The 20,378-nt window shown below is 38.3% G+C and overlaps 1 protein-coding gene across 2 annotated transcripts in view; it reads right to left on the reverse strand.

Moving 5' to 3' along the window:
• Positions 1 to 10,472, reverse strand: part of ACBD5 (acyl-CoA binding domain containing 5) — a 30,695-nt gene extending 20,223 nt beyond the window's left edge. The window contains exons 1-5 of one of the 2 annotated variants that reach the window (XM_058832408.1): positions 10,162 to 10,472; positions 8,877 to 8,997; positions 7,293 to 7,365; positions 3,148 to 3,259; positions 2,987 to 3,019 (exon numbers count right to left, since the gene is read on the reverse strand). In XM_058832408.1, coding sequence (XP_058688391.1) covers positions 2,987 to 3,019; positions 3,148 to 3,259; positions 7,293 to 7,365; positions 8,877 to 8,997; positions 10,162 to 10,237 — 415 coding nt within the window. In that variant the 5' untranslated portion in view covers positions 10,238 to 10,472. The remainder of the gene's footprint in view (positions 1 to 2,986; positions 3,020 to 3,147; positions 3,260 to 7,292; positions 7,366 to 8,876; positions 8,998 to 10,161) is intronic. The other variant, XM_058832409.1, reaches the window with a different exon arrangement.
• Positions 10,473 to 20,378: the final 9,906 nt, after the last annotated feature.

The raw sequence follows: 20,378 nt of genomic DNA on the forward strand, positions 1-20,378 counted from the left end.
TGGCTTCTTCAGCTATTACACAAGAGAACTTTGAATGCCCATTTTAAAAAATTCACATTTACTGAGCAATGGTGTTTTGAAGCTTCTTTGCCTTTTTAACGTTGACTTAGACATCAGATTTCTTGTGCATTTACTAGCAAGTGCAAAAAAAGTTAAAATGATGCTCTTCTAAAGCACCCACCCACTTTATGTGTCCCTCTACTCTTCCAGCAGCTACAAACAAGAGCCTTCCCTTCTGCAGTGCTATATCAGCTAAAAGCCCACTTTCTTCTTTGATGTCAAGTATTTCATGTACCCAAAAATAATTTGTCAATGACTTTGTCTGTAAAGAAGCACTTCATACCTGTCAGAAAGAGACTACTGATATAGCTTTCCAGAGAAGTCAGGCTTCTCACACAGCTGCAGGGTGACCTTTTCCAAACCACCCAGGTTACATGCTTTCAAAATAACTCTTAGATTTCCTTAGCCTATTTGAGTGAATTCTCTATTTTTCTTTCTTTACCAACACATTCATGTCTGGATATTTGTAACCCACAGATCCAGTAAGTTTGTCCTTGTTTTTGAGTAGATGTTACAAGTCATTTATTTCAATGCTGGCATGTCAGACTTCTGTGTTCTTTATTAAGGAGCCACAGGCTCTATTGATTTAGAAAGGCAGTATTTCAATGGTTTGTATTCAACATTTTCAAAGAAACCACAGACTAAAAATGCAATTATAAAAGGCTGTACTTTTCTGTCCAGGCCAATCTGCTAGAGACAATACACAAGCCCTAACTGATGTTCACTGAGCTTACAGATAATTGTCTTCCACTAATTCAAGAAACTTGATTTTGAGGCAGTGGCATACAATTCTTAAACAATTAGATAATGGTCTGCATGCAGATTAAAGTTTGATGGAAGAATGTAAGGCAAACTCAAAACAGTATGGACCAGAAGATGGAGGAACAATATGAAGCAAGGTAGTCAAGAGAAGGGTCCTGATTTTCAGAATGTACCTGCTGCCTGTCCCTGAAAAACATACCTTCCACAACAGAACTTACAGACTGTAGGGGTTTGGGGGTGAGGAAATAAACAAGACTGGATAAACTCACACAATCAAAACATAATCATGTGTCGATTTTTAGCAGTGTTGTCACCAGTGTCTACATCACCTCAGACACAGACTTAGGCACATTGGTTCTATTCTTTAGTGTGTATCTGAAAGACTGAAGGTAATCATGCTTCTATAGTTCTGTGAAATATTTTTATATCTGTACTGTAAACAACAATAATTATTTTCAGCTTCACTTTTAATCAGGGAAGTGGTTAGAGCACCACAGAAAGGGATTAAAAACCTTAAATGCAATGGTAAAGTTGTAACATACCAGGGACTTTGTGAAAATTCTGTCCTAATTATTGTGGCATAATCAGATATTGCACCTGTAAGCAGTATGAATGATGACATATCACCAGAATTATTGCAACAATGACAGAACAAGGTAAAGCTGAAATCTGCTATTCTGTTTAACTTACACTGCCTTATGTTTAAACTGCCTCTTTTAAAAACAAGTATGCTAGATTTGTTATGCAACAGGTACAGTTTAACTTCCATGATTCTCTGTGTATCTATGCAAGTCATTTTTTAATGAAGTGGCTTCTGGCCCTGTGCTACAGACACCAAGTCTAAGTAAATCCTTATTATACAGATCGCTGACCTGAATCTACTGATACTCTTACCTGCCCATAAATCCAGCTGTCAGGCAAACCTATTGCATCCCACACATGAAGTATACACAACTACAGCTGAGAAAAAAGTCACACCCACTTTCAAAATGGCCATGTGTCGCCCTGAAACCTAAAGCCTTCTGATAATGTTTTCATAGTTTTAGTTACTTTCCCATGGAAGTTTTATAAACATAAGTTTATATTCCTTCTAAGAAACGTCTTTTGATGGACGTTTTGCATGACCATTGTGCTTGGGAAGGTGGCAACTTAATTATCCAACCCCCGGTCATTGTTGAGAATCTATAAATATTAGAGTCAGAGAATAAAGTGTTTCTTTTCCTGTTCTAACACTGAGAGGCGTTCATGTGAATAATTTTGTGTCCTTTAGTGACAGCCATGTAAAAAGTTCTACCACTACTTTCCCCCAAAAACAATGAAAAATTATTTCTCTTTCCCAGAGGCTTGATAATAAAACCACATTCCTTTAAGGCAGGGAAAAAAGCCACATATAAAAGCCAACTTCACCAGTTGACTCATACTTTTTAAAGACATTAACCAATTTATTTGTGCAATGGGTTTACCTTTTAAAAACAGTTTCAAGTTTTGCCCTGTTGCATTTCAGTTTTCAAATGTCATTTTAACCCAGATTTAAACAACTGTAAGACTTACACAACAGCCTTATGAACACATTACCTGTAACATAATAACTGGTATGATCAAAACATTCTCACAATGGCATTGCTAAATAAAAATCAACACACTTTTTATGCAGCTGTGACACTACTAGGTTTGCCACCTGTCAGTAATTTAAAATGTTTAAATATTCCCTTCATGAACTTTAGCCTCAGAAAACTTGTATTTATTAGAGAAGCCATGATTTAAAAATCATGAGGTTTATTGTCTGTTTTTTATTTTAATTTTAGATTAGATGACAGAGCTGGATTACCAGAACTGTATTCAGTTTGACAATCCACATCTTCATCAGAATATATCAGTACACATTGGTTGTTCATTGTCTTAATGGAAAGGCACAAACTAGATTTGTTAGGGAGAACTGTTTTGTTTTAAATATCCTCCTTTCTTCAGGCTTCCTTTACCAGCTCAAAAAGCCTGTAGGCAAGGACTCTAAACATGCAGCTGGACCTAATCACCTCAAAAGTCAAGTAAAACAAAACCCAGCCTAATGAGGTGGCAAGCCCAGAAGTCACAAGTGTTAGCAGGAAGTTCCTACAGCACCAAAACAATGGATATGATGGATTTACACATAATTAATTATTCCTACCTTCCAAATACTTAGAGACTTTCTCCATTCGAACTGCCATATGGTAAAGAGAATGAACAGAGAGATGCAACATTTAGCTTTTATATAATTTACAGAAAACAAGCCCCCAAAAACACTGAGTTATGATTATTAGTAGTACAAAGAAAGTCATTTGTCCGAACCTGATGTTAGGTCAGATCCTCTGTTCTTTTTATCTTCTACTATTTCATAGAATGGGCCTATTACTTGTAGTAACTCTTCAACTTTGTCCGTCATTGGCATACTCTCAAGAATCTGCACAAGTCCAAAACATGAAGCATCTTATGAAACAGCATTTCAACGATTCATTCATTCAATTCAACTGATTTTAGAAACTGCTGGTCATTGTAAAACTCAGTAACATTTCACTAAGTCACTAAACTTGTTGTTTTGATTTTTTCTTTACTTTTTTTTTTAATTACAGGGAAACAAAACTAAATTATTGAACAAAAAACTTATAATTATACTTTTTTTTCAGGTGAAGACAAGATGAGAGAGGTAATGCATTTGCCAACAGTAAAACCAGCCATGTCACAATATTTATTAGTGGACCTTGGAATCCATTTTTTCTGCAATTACGAACTAAACCATCTCAAAGTTCAACAGGCTGTTGTTAGCCAATTATTTTATAGAGAAGTCTTTCTGCAGAGAAAATAAAACAGAAATACTTTTTTTGTCTTAGAGGATTCCTTGTATTGTCAAACCCTGCCACTTCAATGGAACGTAAGGAGCAGATCAGAAGTGCTCTACTAGGTCCTTCTAAGCCCAAACAAAAAATGGACACAATACAGCAAAACTGAGACAGCACAAAAACTTAGAAGAAGATCAAGCTAGAATCAAGTTCTGCTCTTGAAGTCATTTGGAGCATTTCTTCATTTTAAGTTACAAAAAATATACTTTTGAATATATGATAGGAATGCAAATCTTAAATCTAAAATAAATTAAACAGAAGAGATTCAACAATTGGATATTGTTTTAAAAGCACATGGTATTGTTGTCTCATTCTAGTTTAAGTCCTTTCAAACAAGCTTTTTTCCAATAGCTTTGTTCCTCTTTCATCCTCTACTTTTTTAGTTACCATAATTTAAAAGTGGCAATAGCTATAGGTAGAAACACAGGCTAAAGCAAACTAACAGCTACAGTGCACCTCCTCCTCCTGAAGGGCACCAAGAAAGCAACAGATGAAGGTACGCGCTGCCACAGAACATGCTGCTCAAAGGCACCAAGCATGCCAGCATGCAGTAGGAGCAAAAGCTGCAGCGTTATTGCACAGAGCAGGAGCTCCAGGCAGGCTAACACCTAGAAAGTCAACACTTGCAAACCAGTCAAGGATACCAAGAGACAACAGTTCTATCAACCTGCAGTTTCATTGCCACTTCTCTGATCTGTTCAGTGTAAATAATTCATTCTGGCTTTGTTAGGGAGAAACACTCAGATACACAGAGCTGGATATGAAACAGATTGAATAGTTTTGTGATTGCTGATTTTTTTACTTCAATAACATTGAGAGAAACAAGAAGCCTATTCTAGAATAAGGCTTCTATTTGTTATGTTTTTATTTCTATGGTCTGCTCTGTAAACTGTTTCATACATGCATTTCTATCATGTCTGCACATTACTGCTCCTCATGAATTCTAAACAGACCTCAATATATTCTGTGTTACTTACAGCAATTCTTAGAATTTTTTCTAACTGCTAGCTTTTAGGTGAGCACAAAAAGAGAAAATACTTCCACCAGCAAAAGTAACTGCTTGCTTATTATAACCACTAGGCTTAATAAGCAATCTCAAAATTTGAAAGTGAAAAATACGTTATTATGTATCCTGATTTACTGTTTTCCTTGGATGTCCCACAATTCATATATATTCATGTTTTAAATTAGAAACACCACATAGTGTTAACACTACATGTTATGATATCACTTATTTGCAATACATAACAAAACAAATATAACAAATATATATCTGAAATGTAAATTAATTAGTTTAAACAGCATTGCAAAATAAATTTCAGAAATGCTACTTGAAACAAATTAACCTTGAATCTGAGCCCAGGTGCATTTTATTTTAACTAAAAATAAGACATTTGGTCATCTCTCACCAGCATATCACAACCTCACATTCCTCATCTGTGATTTTCAAGGTTACACCATTAAGGAGGGAAAAAAAACCCGAAACAAATTTGTAATTTTGTGACAGGGTCATCTGATGCATGTATAGGCCAAATACAATGTGCAAATGCCAGGCAATGCCCAAGGGCTGGGGGAATATGGCAATCCTATACACCCTTAAACACAGTCCTGGGATATCAGCATACAAGTGGGTTTTTGCCCCCTCAGACATGGATACCTATGCAGCAGCAGCAGCCTGCCCACTCAGCCTGCCCACTGTAAGTCCATGAGGATTAGTGCAGTATGTGCTGATAGAACAACCCAGTGGATCCATTTGAAATGCACTTCCATTGACATTGCAAGTAGAATCAATTGGGATGGAAAAGCTGAAGCTAGTATTCCAAATGTGAGAGCTGAAACAGCACCAAAGCAGGGTAAACAGACTCCCTGGTTTCAAAGCTGAGCAAGGCAGAAGTCATTTGCTCTCCAATCCCTACACGTAATCCACCCAGAATCAGAATATTTGTGGTTCATTAGGATCAACGAAGCAGACTTCCTCACAGGAGGCTTTACTAGAGTTTTTTTAGAACAAACATTGCAATTTCACTTGGTTTTAGTGTCCTTACCAAACCAGTTACTGCACTAAAAAAAACCCATAAGGTAGTCTACTGAAATATCAACACATATTGAATCCAAGCACTAAACTTTGTTGCACACATTCGAAGGAATTATTAAAATTTAGTGGGATTTTTAATCAAACAAACAGTATTTGGCCTTCTGTGGTTTCTGGAGCTGCTTATTTTTTTTTTTTTTCATTTTAAAGCAGATACAGTAATAGCAGCAGGAACTAAACTACCAAAATTACAGACAAGAAAAAGAACCATAAATCAGACTCCAGCTCCTTGCCTAGTAAAAATTTTTATTGTATCACACATTAAACAGATTCAGAGTTTGATGCCAAGATAGTGGCCTAAGAAAAAAGCAAGTGTATTTGGAATAGAACATTTCCCCTTGACTCAAACCTCAGTGTAATAATAGATTGTTGTAATGCAGTTAGGAAAAATGGTATGACCCAAAGAATGTACCCCTGAAAATGTAGACTTGTAAGTTCTTTCCCTTATCTTGTTCTCCCCAGGGCCCCTTATTGGTTGTGTAAATTCCCACACCCCCTTCCCCTGTCCTGAAAAAGGCGGTGCCTCTCATACCTCTTCCTCTTTCCCTCTTGCCATCTCACCCCGAAGGACCCCAAGAAATAAAACTGCAACTGCCATCTCAGCAAAGGGAAAGAGCCTCGTTTTTAGGGCCTCGTCTGGCAAGCTAAAACTACCTCCCCAGCCTCCCTGCCCACTGAGGGGTGGACAGTGGTAACAGAGAGGCTAGGGACACAGTTATGTAGCAATAGATTACAATTATACTTCTATTCAGATTGACAGTTAATAATCTTTAAACTGAAAAAGTTCTCTAAAAGTTTCAGTGAAAAGACTGCAGTGAAAAGGGTTAGTTAAGACATGAAACTTTTTAACTCTGTTTACTTTAGTTAAAGCTGCAATTCCTGCTTAATATGGTAACTGTGACTACCTACAAGTTACACATCTATTTGAAAACAGAGTACATTACTCAATGCTAAATAGTTTCACTGCAACTGTAATATTAATGGAATAGTTTTGTAACAAGTACAGAAAATTCAGGTTGCTGAGTTCTTCCTGAAAAATCAAAAATTATTAAGTTTACATATTTGATTATATTCGTGTCTCCAATCATGAGAGTGAGATCTTTTCTCCTAGTCCTTCTGGAAAGTTGTTTTAGTTTCTTTTCAAGGATAAGGATCACTTACCTCTCTTGGCTCTAAGAACTGAGGCAGTGTGTGGTACAGTTTTTTATCCTTAATGTCCCCTTTACCATGATTTCAATATTTCACTTTCTTTAGCTCTGTCATTTAAGCTTCATATCATCTAGAGCTCTCATGTTTCTCTGAAAACAACACAAATTCTGTAGCTTTTAAAGGAATTTTGTAATTTTCTTCTCTGCACAGGGCAAACAGCATAGTACTGAAATGTAACAGTTCACTTAGGGGATAACTCATTTAGAGCTTCAGCAGGAGTAGTCAACAAGACCCGCCTCACATTCCTCTATTTCTGGAACATTTGTTCTAGAAAATCCCTTCATTAGCAAACATACCTTTTTCATTTCATCAACATAGGCTATCATGGCTTCTTCTTTGGACATGTTTCCCAAGGCACTCCAAGCATCCCTAGGAAAGAAAGTCGTATACACCTTCAGTATCTTCAGGGCGTACTGGATTTTTTTCAACTTGGCCCTAAGTAGGTCAGTTATGTAATGTCCAAAGTTTCTCTGATACAAGTAAAATGCAAGAATTATTCACATTATTTTTTAAGTACAAATATATCATTTGCTAGAATTATCACACAGTGGAAGAAGAAGCAACAAACTTAACAGACTGGGGACCGAAGAGTTCCTCACTGACTACCTATGACTGTACCAGTAAGTTGAAAATAAGCCCAGATACAAGACACACACATTACCCTTTTGACTAAATTGAGTTTGAGATCCTCTGCTGTATAAAACAAACAGGCCCAGACACCTCAGCTGTCACTAAGGTAGAACAAGCTACAAGAAAATTCTGTTCTTTTTGAGTTTAGCAACTGGGGAAAGACACATCAGTCTAGTAGGCAAATAGTTACCATAGCAGCTACTTATGACCTAAATAAAATCTTTCCTTCTCCAATGCTTCAAACAGAAAACTCTAACCAAATTTATCAGTATTGCACAAGGAATCTGTCAGAACACGGACTGCAATAAAACATTTCCTCAGTCTTGCACATGATTTGACATTCCAAAGTATTTGTCCCACTCACAGAAAACCACTAAGGTTAGTGGCTCACATTCCAGCTACAGCCAGGGAGGAAGGAAGCAAGGAAGGAAGCAAGGAAGGAAGCAAGGAAGGAAGCAAGGAAGGAAGCAAGGAAGGAAGCAAGGAAGGAAGCAAGGAAGGAAGCAAGGAAGGAAGCAAGGAAGGAAGCAAGGAAGGAAGCAAGGAAGGAAGCAAGGAAGGAAGCAAGGAAGGAAGCAAAAAGTCCTAGGAATCATTTCACAGATTCCCAAGACCACCATGGCCCCAAAGACAGCAATAATATTTGTTCTTCAGGACAAATCATCATTAAAATATTATATGCAAAACATTCACATTGGCTTTTCAAAGAGAACTTAGCAATTTGGTGAATCAGAATCCCAGGCCAAGGCAAACACAGATCGTGGGAAGTCCTGCCACTGAGCAGACAAACCAGAAAGACATAAACCCAACCTCCCCAAGAGCTCAAAGCTGTATTAGTGGTTGCCACTGAGCACTTATTTACTTCAGGCTCACATCACACATGAAAACTCAAGAAGGAAGAACTCCAGACACTCATCCACATCACTCATTCTTCAGAGCACCTAAAACTTAATTTTACAACATGGGATAAACACTGCAGAGGTACCATGAGGTACCATGACCAAGAAAAACCTGCCCACCTGCATAATCCAAGGGAACATTTCCACCTGCAATCTGAGAAGTTATAAATTATCTGACAGAAAGCTGGAATACTACAGAAAACTAATTCAAGTAACAAAGGTTGTAAATGTTATTTTTATTTAAAAAAGAAAGAGTTCAGAGAGTTTCTTTCTCCAAGTGCTACTCTTCTAAACATCTCCACTCCAAGCAAAAAAAAAAAATCCCCAAAACAACAACTCATGAAAAGTTACCATTTGTATCTACCGATTGGATCCCAAAATCCAGGTCGAGGAATGTTACAGGGTCCTTGGGTTGCTTGCTTATAAAAGCTATAGAACTTGAGCATCATTTCATTCGTTGGCTGGAATGAACCTAGTGAAAGCATTTTAAAATACAATTAAATTGTCATCAAGAATATTTTAAAAGTTTAATGGTTCTGTGAGAAAAAAGCCTGCAGCCTGTTACAGCCTCATTCACAGCAGTACAATGTAACTCAACAGAGAACAGAGACCATCTTCACCTCATCTACCGAGAACCAGCGCCACTGAAAATATTTACTGTACAAACAGCAAGTTTCAGATAGAGTTTAAAGGATTATAACCTTTACTGCTGCTAAGGTCAGACTCCACAACTAGAATAAAAAAAAGGTAATAAGTAACATAAAGTCGATGTCCTTTCACTCAGTTTAAAGGGACAGGTTTAGCTCTCAAGAAACGAAGTATCATGCAAGTCACTTTACTGTTAACAAATTATAACTTACTGAGAGTATCCAGAACTCAAAAGAATAACCAAACCAAACAAACACAACTAATCCAAAACACAGCCTTCTGCAGTGTTTTTGTTTACTTTAGGTATTTGACAACACTTTCATTAACAGCTTCACCGTACCTCTAGATTTGGTGTTTTCTTCTTCGTGGAACACACTTTTGTAGAGGTAAAAAAATGTAAATATGAAACTCTAACAGCTGGCAGGGAAGATTCATAACCAGTCCATTAAATCAAGTAGCTTGAGGTTGAGTTCTAATCATTAGAAGCTTACAGTGACCTTTACCTCAGAACCTCAAAAACATCCGATTTTACATCAGAATTAGTGATGTATGTAATAAACGAATTTTTTAAAAAATTATCATAACTCTTATCAAAAAGCTACGGTTTTTTGTTTTGTTTTGTTTTTTTTTTTTTAAGTTTATTAACTCTTTCAGCAGAGGGGACCTCACGGTAACAGCTTTGTTAAAGTAACTTCAGGATTTCAGGGAGGCTGAAATCGCGGGGAGCTGACAGATCCCCTGGTCCAGGCGCCCCACTGAGGAGCTCCAGGCAGGGCTCGGAGGGCCCCCGAGCAGGCGCTTCCCCCGAGAGGCGGGGAGCAGCACTAATGCCGAGCTTTCCAGCGCTTCTCCAGCCGCTGCCGGGGCGGCCCCGCTGCCCTGATTCCCCCACGGCCTCGGCCTCGCCGCTCGCCGGGCCCTGCCGGCTCCCGGTGCCCGCCCGGCCCCGATGGCGCGGCTGCCGCCGGACCCCCCCCGCCACACTCACCATTTTTGGGCAGGCTCTGGATCACCTTCACGGCCGCCTCGAACCTGGTGGCGTGCAGAGAACCGGTCTCGGCCATGGCTCCGGCCCCTCACAGCCTCCTGCTCGGCTGTCGAGCCGCGTCCGGCGGGGCAGGCTCAGCTGAGCGCCCCCGCCGCAGCCTCCTGCACAGGAGCAGTGCCGGGAGGTGCCGGGCCGTACTCAGCCCCAGCCCCGTTCTCGGCCTCGGCCCCCGCCCCTGCACCCTCCCCTCCGGCGGGGCCGGGACAGCCCGCCCAGCCCTCCGGACCGGCCTCGCCCCTCACCCCCGGCCGGCCCCGGCTCAGCCCAGCCCGGCCTCCACCCCGGCCTCAGGCGCCCATGTTACGTCTCCCACAGCTGCTCCCTGCCCTTCCCTCCTCCCGCACCGCCCCAGGCCGCGGCGGCACGCCGGGAAACGTAGTTTCTTTCTCTCTGCTTCCTCTTCCTACCCTCTCCCCTGCTTGTATTGCTATAAATCAGGAAAATGAAAATTTCAAAACCTGCTATAATCGGGCTGTTTTACGGACCGCAGTTATCTTCAGGACATCTGCCACCTTACAGCCTGCTGTGCTGCTGCCTCCCCTCCTCACAGCTATCCTCATACCTGCACCTAATCCCACACAATTCACTTAAATTACCACTGTGGACACATTTTTTAAAATAGTTTTAATGACTCCTATTTACATTAAAATTTTAGGCATGCCTAGAACTCAGGCAGCAACTATTTCCATGGTATCCAGAGATGTGGGTGAATACCAGCACAGTACTACCAGTTAGCTCAGTAGCTAAATAAATGAATGGCCTTATTCAAAAGCGCTACGCATCCAGCACTCTGCAAAGTCAAACAAAAGTATGCTAAACCAACTGCTTTTGTAGCAAATGGAATAATTTACCCAGTGAGCAACAGGATGAATTAACAGCCCCATTGAATGGAATTGAGTACAAAAACTTGGCATTCAAGTCAGTTCATTTATCTAGCACACAATATATATTTTAAATTCCTCTGAAGGCAGTTGTGCGCTCACAGTGTATGCCCTCTGGTGGGAAAGAAGAGCTCCAGAGAGAGGGAATTAGAGTAGATCAGCCCCAGCTCTGCTGAGCTAGTACATTTCACAAGGTCAGTAGCCAGCTGGCCTAGGGAGAGCTTTGCTGGAGAGAAGCTGACACTTCCAGAGGTGTTCAGACAGGATTCCCCACCCCGGGCAAATACTGAACCCATATTAGGAGCATTCTTCCACTCCTGAATGTTACAGAATAATATCTCTGCATTTTTCATTTTGAGTACTAGATTTCTAAAGTACTTGTGAGCTTCATACTAAGATCTATCATCTTTTTTTATCCATGAAGGTAGGAATGACAGAAGCTCAGATCAAAGGGAAGTGCTTTTTGAAGATAAATGGGCCTCTGTATTCTTTGAGCATGCAAGGAGTTAATTTCAAAAGTAATACAAAAATTAGGAGCCTTTTGTGAAGCCAGCTGATGTGTAAATTCTGTTTATCCGAGACAATCTATAATGATGTTACCTTTAATTGAATTAAGAGAAATGCAGTCTGCATTTTTATAATGAATGTTCCCAGACTTTCACTGGAAGTAGGCTATAGAAGAGATGCAAAAGACAACCTATTTAATGGCTGTGTGCAGAAACAGAAACACACTTTGAACTGAAGATGTCTGAGGGTGTAAGATCTGCAGATCCAGAATGGGGTAATTGAAGTAACCCAAAATAATCAGTATCATCATGCTCTGACACAAACATGAAATAGTAAATGAGAGCCAAATTTTGAGGATTGTAATTTTGTGAGAACATATCACAAATGACTAGTTAATTTTAATGATAATATTTAATATTACTTAGCATTTTTAACAGATGTCCTTATGTATATTTTTGCATTCTCAGTACTCATGGGGCTCTTCAAACTTCCATGAAGAGTTAACAATAATTAAATGTGAAGTACAGGTAATAAAGGAGACCCACTCATATCTCACAGATAGCCAGGAATGGATCTGCAGCTTTACCTTAAGGAGGACATAGACTCTGTTCTTTAGGGAACAAAATTATATTACATGCTTGTAAAATCTAATTAAGATGTATGTGTTAAACTGGGCTGTGTTTCTATTGTTTCACAAGAGCAGTTTCCAAAGGAATCATAAGCATGACTTGCTCTTTTTTTTTTTAATGATCCAATGTATGAGAAGCCAAACTTTGGGAGATCAATGATGCCCATCAGTTGGGATGCAAGATAAGAGAGGCCATGGTGCTCTGCTACCAGCATGATTTGGCAGCGAGTGCAATGTGTGACACTTGACATGTCTGAGTGATTTGCAGTCTTCACGCTCCTCTTCACTTGGTGTTTCACGAACTACTTATGCAGAGCCTGTGAATCTCTAATGTGGGGCATTCCTGGCAGCATTGAGACACATGTGTATGGACACTTGAGACACAAATCTTGTATGGAAGCATGCTGTTGTAACTGCTAAAAGAATACATTTAGGGGATGTCTGGAGAAAAGGCAGACAAGCATAATTTTGACCGTATCCTTGGACTTATCCTTCACAGGTGCATTTAGCATGGTTATAGAGTTCAGTGCTGCTATGCCACACACTATCAAAGTGTGTCAAAGTCTGATGTGTGGACTTACCTTACAATCCTCAGTTTGTGCTGTTTGTGAGCTGCCATTGTCCCTTTGTAACATTTTCATTTGTATCCTACTGCATTAGTTTTCTAGCAGTTGCTTCCACTGCTGAGCTATACCCCAGCTCAGTGAGAAGAGCACCTTCATTTTACTTGGGGGACAAAGGAGTCAGTTAAATTATGCAAGTGAAAAGCTGAAACTGGAACCAATTATGCCTCTTGCTCCCTCAAGGATCTGAATCACAGCAGTGTATTTTATAGAATACTTTAAAAATCGTTCTCAAGAAAGTGGACCATAGTCTCATATGCATTATGAGCAAGTTCTGTAAGCTACCAGATCCAAGAGCATGTAATTTTAGCAAGGCTTACTTTTTGAAGTATGTAATCCAGTGGGGAGGAAACATGAATTATTTAAAACCTAATAGTCATAATTATGAAGAACTAAATTAGCATTACAATTTCTCAGTCAAATCTACATTCTGATGAAGAATGGAAAGATGTCTAAGAAGGGAAGAGTTTTTATAAGAAGCAACTTTCTACACTGTTTACAGTAGAAAAGCTAATGTTTCAAATAACATTTACATAGAGGATTTTTTAAAGAAATCATGAAGGATATTTTTGTCAAAACCAACAGCTCTGGAGAAAGAGAACTATTTGCTTACCATGAATATGGCAAAAACAGCAGCTGAAATTTGTTCACTTATGTAGGCCAATCCCTGTTCCTCAGGAAAAGCCCTTTGGGCAAAGGACTAGTTTGACACAAACAAGAATGCTTTTGGGGATAGAAGTTTCCTTGTGAGGTTCAGTTACACCCCTTAATAACTCAACTAGAAATACCCATTCATTTCACAGTTGGGGATTAAGTAATGGAATTATTTTTAACCATTATTAACGGCAGCTTCTTTGCCTAAGGATTAGCCTCCTCCTTGTCAAAGACATTGAATGTAACAGATCCCATTTCAAATATCTTTTGAGCAATTCAGTTCAGGTATCTCAGGTCTTTCAGGGATCAGTATTTCAACCAGCATTTTTGTTTTCCTCCATGTTCCCCCACTTCACACATATTTCAAAAAAGTAGATGGAGTAACAGGAGTATAAGCTTAGATCTGTTTCATAAAATGCTCTTTGAAGAACAAAATATGATCATACTTCCAAAGACATTCAGCAGCATTTGACTTTGCATTGAAGCATTCAGCACTTATGAAGTCAAAACCCCTTACAAAAGTTTATATCTTTGTAGGTTCCAAAGCATAATGCAGTGCCATATTGTGTCTTAAGCCCCTCTTTTTTTTTCCAAGCCTACTACTCATCTCTTTGATGAAATTTTTAATAAAGCTCAGTTTTCCTTACTGCCTCAAGGTATTATTCTTGTAGAGCCAGCAGATAGTTATAAGAGAATTGTTCAGATTTTGCATATTCTAGAAAGAACATTCTAAAAATCCTGTTCCCTTACAGAGCCATAAACTGAGCTTTGAAAAGTATGTAGTTTCATCTTGCAGCAATGACAAACTGTGTCTTATTATAAACATCAGAAGACAGCTCATAATAAATACTTAATCCTTTTCCTTCAGTAAAATACACAATTTCTGGAGGTCGAATTGTGCTGTCATTTACAGTGATATAAATTTGGAATTACTTGATTGATTTGGGAATATTTATGGTGTTACACATTTTCGTAATGCAAATGAGTAAGAATTTGACTCTGAAAAATCGAACTGTGTCTGATATATTTTTCCTGTTTTGACATTTGTGCTTCTTGTCTTCTCAGCTACTGCTGCTAAAGTTTTAGCAGCCTATCACTGTGTAATTTGCCTCTTGGGAACAGCAAACAAAATACTGTGACTGTATCATATTAATGCGCTTATGCAATGGCATATTTATAGCCAGACAGCTCTTGTGATATTTTCTTTTCAGTATCTGGAAAGGAAACTTTATGCATGTTCTTTTAAAATTCTAGCAAAATAATTTTATTATTCTTTGTAGCATGTTTTGAAAAATGGTTTTGTCAAAATTTGATGACTTTAATGACATTTTTCATGAAACACATTTACTAGTGTGCAGAGCCTGGAATATAACTGGCAAACATCTCAAGTATTTTCAGGCCTGTGTTTATCATTGTGGATATTTAACCAGGAAGAAAATATATCACTGTGGTTTTGGTCAATGGGTTTCAACAACAAAAATTCAATAGATTGGTGAATTACTAGAGTGAGTCCTCCAAGGCCCTCAGAAGGATTTAAGACTTTGTTTAGTTGGGTGTCTCAGCACAGGACGCCCACTTCATTGCAATCACCATAAGCACACAGCTCTTTTGCTATACCACTCATAGTAAAGATCAGACTTCTGTAGAAATCAGTGCCAGCAAGACACTTTCCAGTTATGAACCACAGATTTTGATTGTGAACCATTCTCATATTCAGGTCACGTTTGCAGTAAGACATCTCTAATAAAATTTATCTGGGAAGCTTTATTGAGAAAGAAGTTTGACACTCAGGAGCTATTTCATTTTATACTGTTAGACCATTTCTGCTCAACTGAAATGAAGGCATTGTCTTTGCTTCACGTTTTTGGGGTGATAAGGCCTGTCCAATTCACTTAGATGGGGTAGATGGGTGAATGTACAACATCTCAAGATCAGAACCTCATGGGTTTTGCCATTTAAAACAGAAAATTAATTAGACCGAGTAGGGAAAGTGAGGAAATCAAATGTCTTAAGTGGTTTTTCACTTTTCTTTGCACTAAAGTATTCAGATCACTATAACATATGTTCAGCATGAGAAACTTAACATCAAAGTGTCTGTAAATGATAGGTTAATGAGGAAAGACAGCCATCAGTTTTTGTTTCCCAAAAACTAGAAAAAAAACCAAGAACTTGCTGAATAGATTTCTAAGTAAATTACTGTTGTAATTACTAAATTACTATTTAAAATTTAAAAAATTACTATTCAAAAATAACCCAAGAAATAGAGACAATTTAGCTGTACAAAATGAAAATGATCTTTGAATCCACGGAAGTCTTCGAATGCACCTAGCAAGGTGTTTAAAGGTCTGCTGCAGATAAAGACACAAATACAGCCGTAAAGTAAGAGGGGTGCTGGGTGGCCATGTCACTGTGTCAATGACATTGAAATCTGTCACACTGAGCTATCAAACAAAGGGCAGAGGGCAGTTTTGTGAGGCATTGTAAGTCTCCAACCAAAGATGTACCCATTAAGGGCCCAAGTCTTCAGTGTCATAGAGATTACTTTAACACACTCTGAAATCAAATGTTAATACTACATTTTGCTATGCAAAAGAAACAGAACAGTAAAATATGCCCTGCATAATATTAAAATGTCATGCAAAATATTAAAAATATCAGTTTTAAATCCTGATGCAGCCACCTATACTAGATTACTAAGCTCCCTATTATCCTTCTGAAGGATTCTCCAACAGTCCTACAAACCTGTATAAATAGAAATCAAGCAGCTCCTGGATTTCTTTTATTTAGAATTGAATTCAACAATGTTTTCACTCCAGTGAATTCATTCTTTCACTGCTATGTGTATCCAATATTTTAATATCTTTTCTGAATCATAGACACCACTACTAGGTACTTGTATTTATGTCAGAGGCAATAGAAGTCTGGAGTATTGCCTTCTCCAAACTCAATATTCTCACTCTTATGTCAAGAATTCATTGGCCTTTTTGGATATGAAGGTGGGTGAAGATCTCAAAGCACAGGATCTTCTCACCCTACTTGTAGTCAAGGACCCCCGTTATAAGTGTGTACTCTTAAAGCTTTTGTTCGGTGTGGTCGGAACAAGATTGGGTTGCAATCAGTTTTATTCTTTGTGAAACTAGCTTATCAGATTGTTCTATCATGTCAGTCTGTTCTTTTAATTATTTGTCTCTGTCTTTATCACTGTCCTCTGTGGGAATTTCATCAGCAGTGATTTTATTGTTTCCTTGGAGGCTAATCAAAATAGGTTAACCAACAAGGAGTCAAGATCCATAGACCCTTTATGACCACTTTTGAAGTCTATCAGCCTTTTTTTTATTTAATATCTACCATGATGATTTTCTATTAAAATTATTATTTATTTTTTATTTTTAATTGTAGTTTCTCAAAGTTTTATTAAATTAGATATTTTACAGAATATAAATACATTTCTACAACACATTAACATATTATCTATTTTATCTATTTTATCTATTCTATTATTAACACATTTATCTATTCAATTTGTGTTCTCACACAAAAAGATATTGAGTTATCCTGAAAATATGTATACTTCTCCATACATTCCTATTGATTTGTATTAATTAAATTGGTCTTCTTTAATTTTTTCTTAGTGGAATCTCCTATGTATTCTGCCATATACTTGGGATCAATATTAATTTGATAGGACCATCATACCTATATATATCTTTTCAATATTGGCTCAACCTTTGCTTTCTTTCAGTGCTCTGGAACTTCTCCAATGTTTGAAAACTGAGAATGAATCTTAACAGTCCATAACATCCTTTTCTGGCTCATTTAAAATTCTTGGATGTGATTAAACTGTATGTGCTTATTTAAGAAGATCTAATTTTAGAAGATACAGATAGCTAGACCGCCCTTGTTTTTCCTTTCAATGAAAATAAAAAAATATGGGTTTTAAACACTGTGGTTAAAGCTTTTGATCAGCAGTGTTCTCTATTCCAGAGTCTATGTTGTGATAAATGTACTGCAGACACTATTTACTCGCTTTCTTTTTCAAAAAGTTTTAAAATAGTTAAATATTTAGAGAATGTGTTTATGGTTTGTAATAGAGGGAACAGTGCAATGACCAACAATATATATGTATACTTCTACATGATAGAGCATAAAGTAAGGATGTTGTACACGAAATTGATGAATTCAATAGTACATTATGAGCTATTGGTAAAATCATAGAATCATTGAATAGTTTGGGTTGTAAGAAACCTTTAAATGTCATCTTGTCCAAACCCACTGCAATGAGCTGGCACATCTGCAAATAGATAAGGTTGCTCAGAGCCCCATCCAACTTCATCTTCAATGTTTTCAGGGTTGGAGCAGCTACAAGTTCTCTGGGCAACCTGTTCCCATGTTTCACCACTGCCATTGTAAAAAATGTCTTCCTTGTATCTAGTCCAAATCTACTGCCTCTTTGTTTAAAAACTACCCCTTGTCCTATTGCAACAGACCCTGATAAAATGTTTGTCCCCTTTATGTACTGAAAGGCTACAACAAGGTCTTCTCCAGGCTGAACAACCCCAACTCTCTCAGCCTTTCCTCATAGGAGAGTCATTCCCTCTCTCTGATCGTCTTCATGGCCTCCTCCAGACCTGCTCTGATAGGTCCATGTCTTTCCTGTAATCAAGACCTCAGATGATGCAGCACTGCAGGCAGGCTCCTCCCATGGATTAGGCTGGTTGTGCTGCAGATCACATGGCAGCACAAACCTTCTGACCCCACTCCCACCACAGCTTCCCCTTTATTCTGCATAAATAATCCAAAATTGTGTGCAGGACAGAGGAAGGAACAAAAGACATTCACGAATCAAAGACCAAACCACTGTAACCACAGCTCAAATGTCTTTTGCAGATAAAATAGCAGTTGTATTGACTTACGAACATGTTCAAGCTCAACATCCTGAGCATCCCACTGATTTTGTAATAATAAAATTAAATCCTATGTACATATTATGTACAACATAAGCACTTGGCTGTCGGGAATTCTGGCCTTGTGGCTTATTCTCCTGCCACCTGCCATTCTCCTTATTTCTTGACTCAGATTTGCACTCACAGTAGGACTCACAGATGGATATTTTCTAAATCATTGTGAAAGAGCTTCATGGTTGCTGGATGCTGTCATCTGCATCACCAAAGCATCATTGTAATGTATTACATTAAAGAATGTGTGGCCTAACTGGTATAGGGAATCAATGATAACAGAATAAATATGTGCAAAAATTATAAAATTATTACATTTTTGACCACAAATATTGAAAATATTGAGCTTACATGTCTTGAAATGGGAAATTTGAAGGTGCAATGAAACAAGCTAAGCCCCCAAATCAATGGGTCTTGATATTTTACATTATTAAAAAGAGGTATTGAAAAGTGATTTGGAATGATTTGAGAAAACACATTTTAAATAGTTGTAGTAAAAGCAAGTGAAAGCTCATGCCTATCCTAGAAAGCAGCTCTTTTGAAAGTGGTGGCTGTTCAGTCATTCCAAATGAATCTTCTTTCCTTTTTCAGGTCTGCATCTCTTTCTCATGTGGCTCAAATTATGTGCTTTCTGTGCACTTTTGTGGGGCCCACCATATTTGAGCAGTTTGTTAACACACTGAAGCTCTTTAAAATGCACACCATGTGTGCACAAAATGTCTTCATTTATCAGATTAGCTCACAGATCAGGCACTATTCAAAAGAGCAGTATGGTGCCAGAACAAGGGTGTCAACTCACCCTGCAGCGTAACTGAATTCCCTCTCCAATCCAAGGCTGGGAATGAAAAACAAAATAGAACAAATTACTAATTTTCAATCTTCACCCCATTTTAACTGACAGAGGCAAATTACATTTTAATAAAGTGAATAATTTTTAAAACCTCTTTCCACAAATTCAGGCTGCATTCACACATTCCTTGCTAGCTACTTCCAAGAGGCTGAGGTGACCACCTCCTGCATATCTATGGCTGCTGATTGCTGCCCCTCTGATCTGCCTCTGAAACTGCTCTCCTTAATGCTCCTCTCCCTCTTCCAGACAGAGTAAAGCAGGTTCAATCAAACAGTTTACATTAGAGGGCCTATTACAGATTTATCCTGGTGGGGCAGTGTGAGGATGGCCAAATCTTGGCCACAAAACCATTCTAGTGCAAGCCTCTTGCATGGATGCAGATGTCTGAGCAAACCTCCATGGTCACAGCACAGTTGGGATTGTGCCTGGGGTTAGTTACACTGCCCTGAAGAACCAGGCTCCCACAGCTGAGCTGAAGCACTTTGCAATACAGTAACAGGTATTTCTATCCTGCTGGAGCAGGATATTTATGAGGTAGACACATTTATCCATTCACCCCTGCACAAAAGTCAGGTGTGTCTTAAACATCTGTATTAAGTAGATAGGATTAATTCTTTGATCATGTAACACGGCCTTCCCTGTATAACAGATGTGGCAGTGCGTTTCATAGTATTCAAATTTCTGTCCTTTCCTTTCTACAAGCACGATATTGAGAAATGGTGGAGCAAAACCAAATAACTTTAAGTGGTAGGAGATGTGTTAAATTATTCTGGATTGATTATTGAGTAATATAACCAAATATCAAACCAGATTTCTAAATGTCAGGAATAGTAGGAAGGAAGAAATTCATACCAACCCTCCAGCTAAAATCAGAGACTTATTGCTTCTGTGTCCCGATTTTAGCTTTCAGATTACTGATCCATATGAAAATAAACCATCTTGTGACTAAATCTCTTCCTACTAACCAACACAGAAGCATAAGAAATATGAGATGTATCATATATGTGGTATATTGCTTTAATATATAAATACATGCCAGCTGAGGGCAAAACATATCCT

The sequence above is a fragment of the Poecile atricapillus genome, chromosome 2 (assembly GCF_030490865.1).
Source record: "Poecile atricapillus isolate bPoeAtr1 chromosome 2, bPoeAtr1.hap1, whole genome shotgun sequence".
NCBI classification, from domain to species: Eukaryota; Metazoa; Chordata; class Aves; order Passeriformes; family Paridae; genus Poecile; species Poecile atricapillus.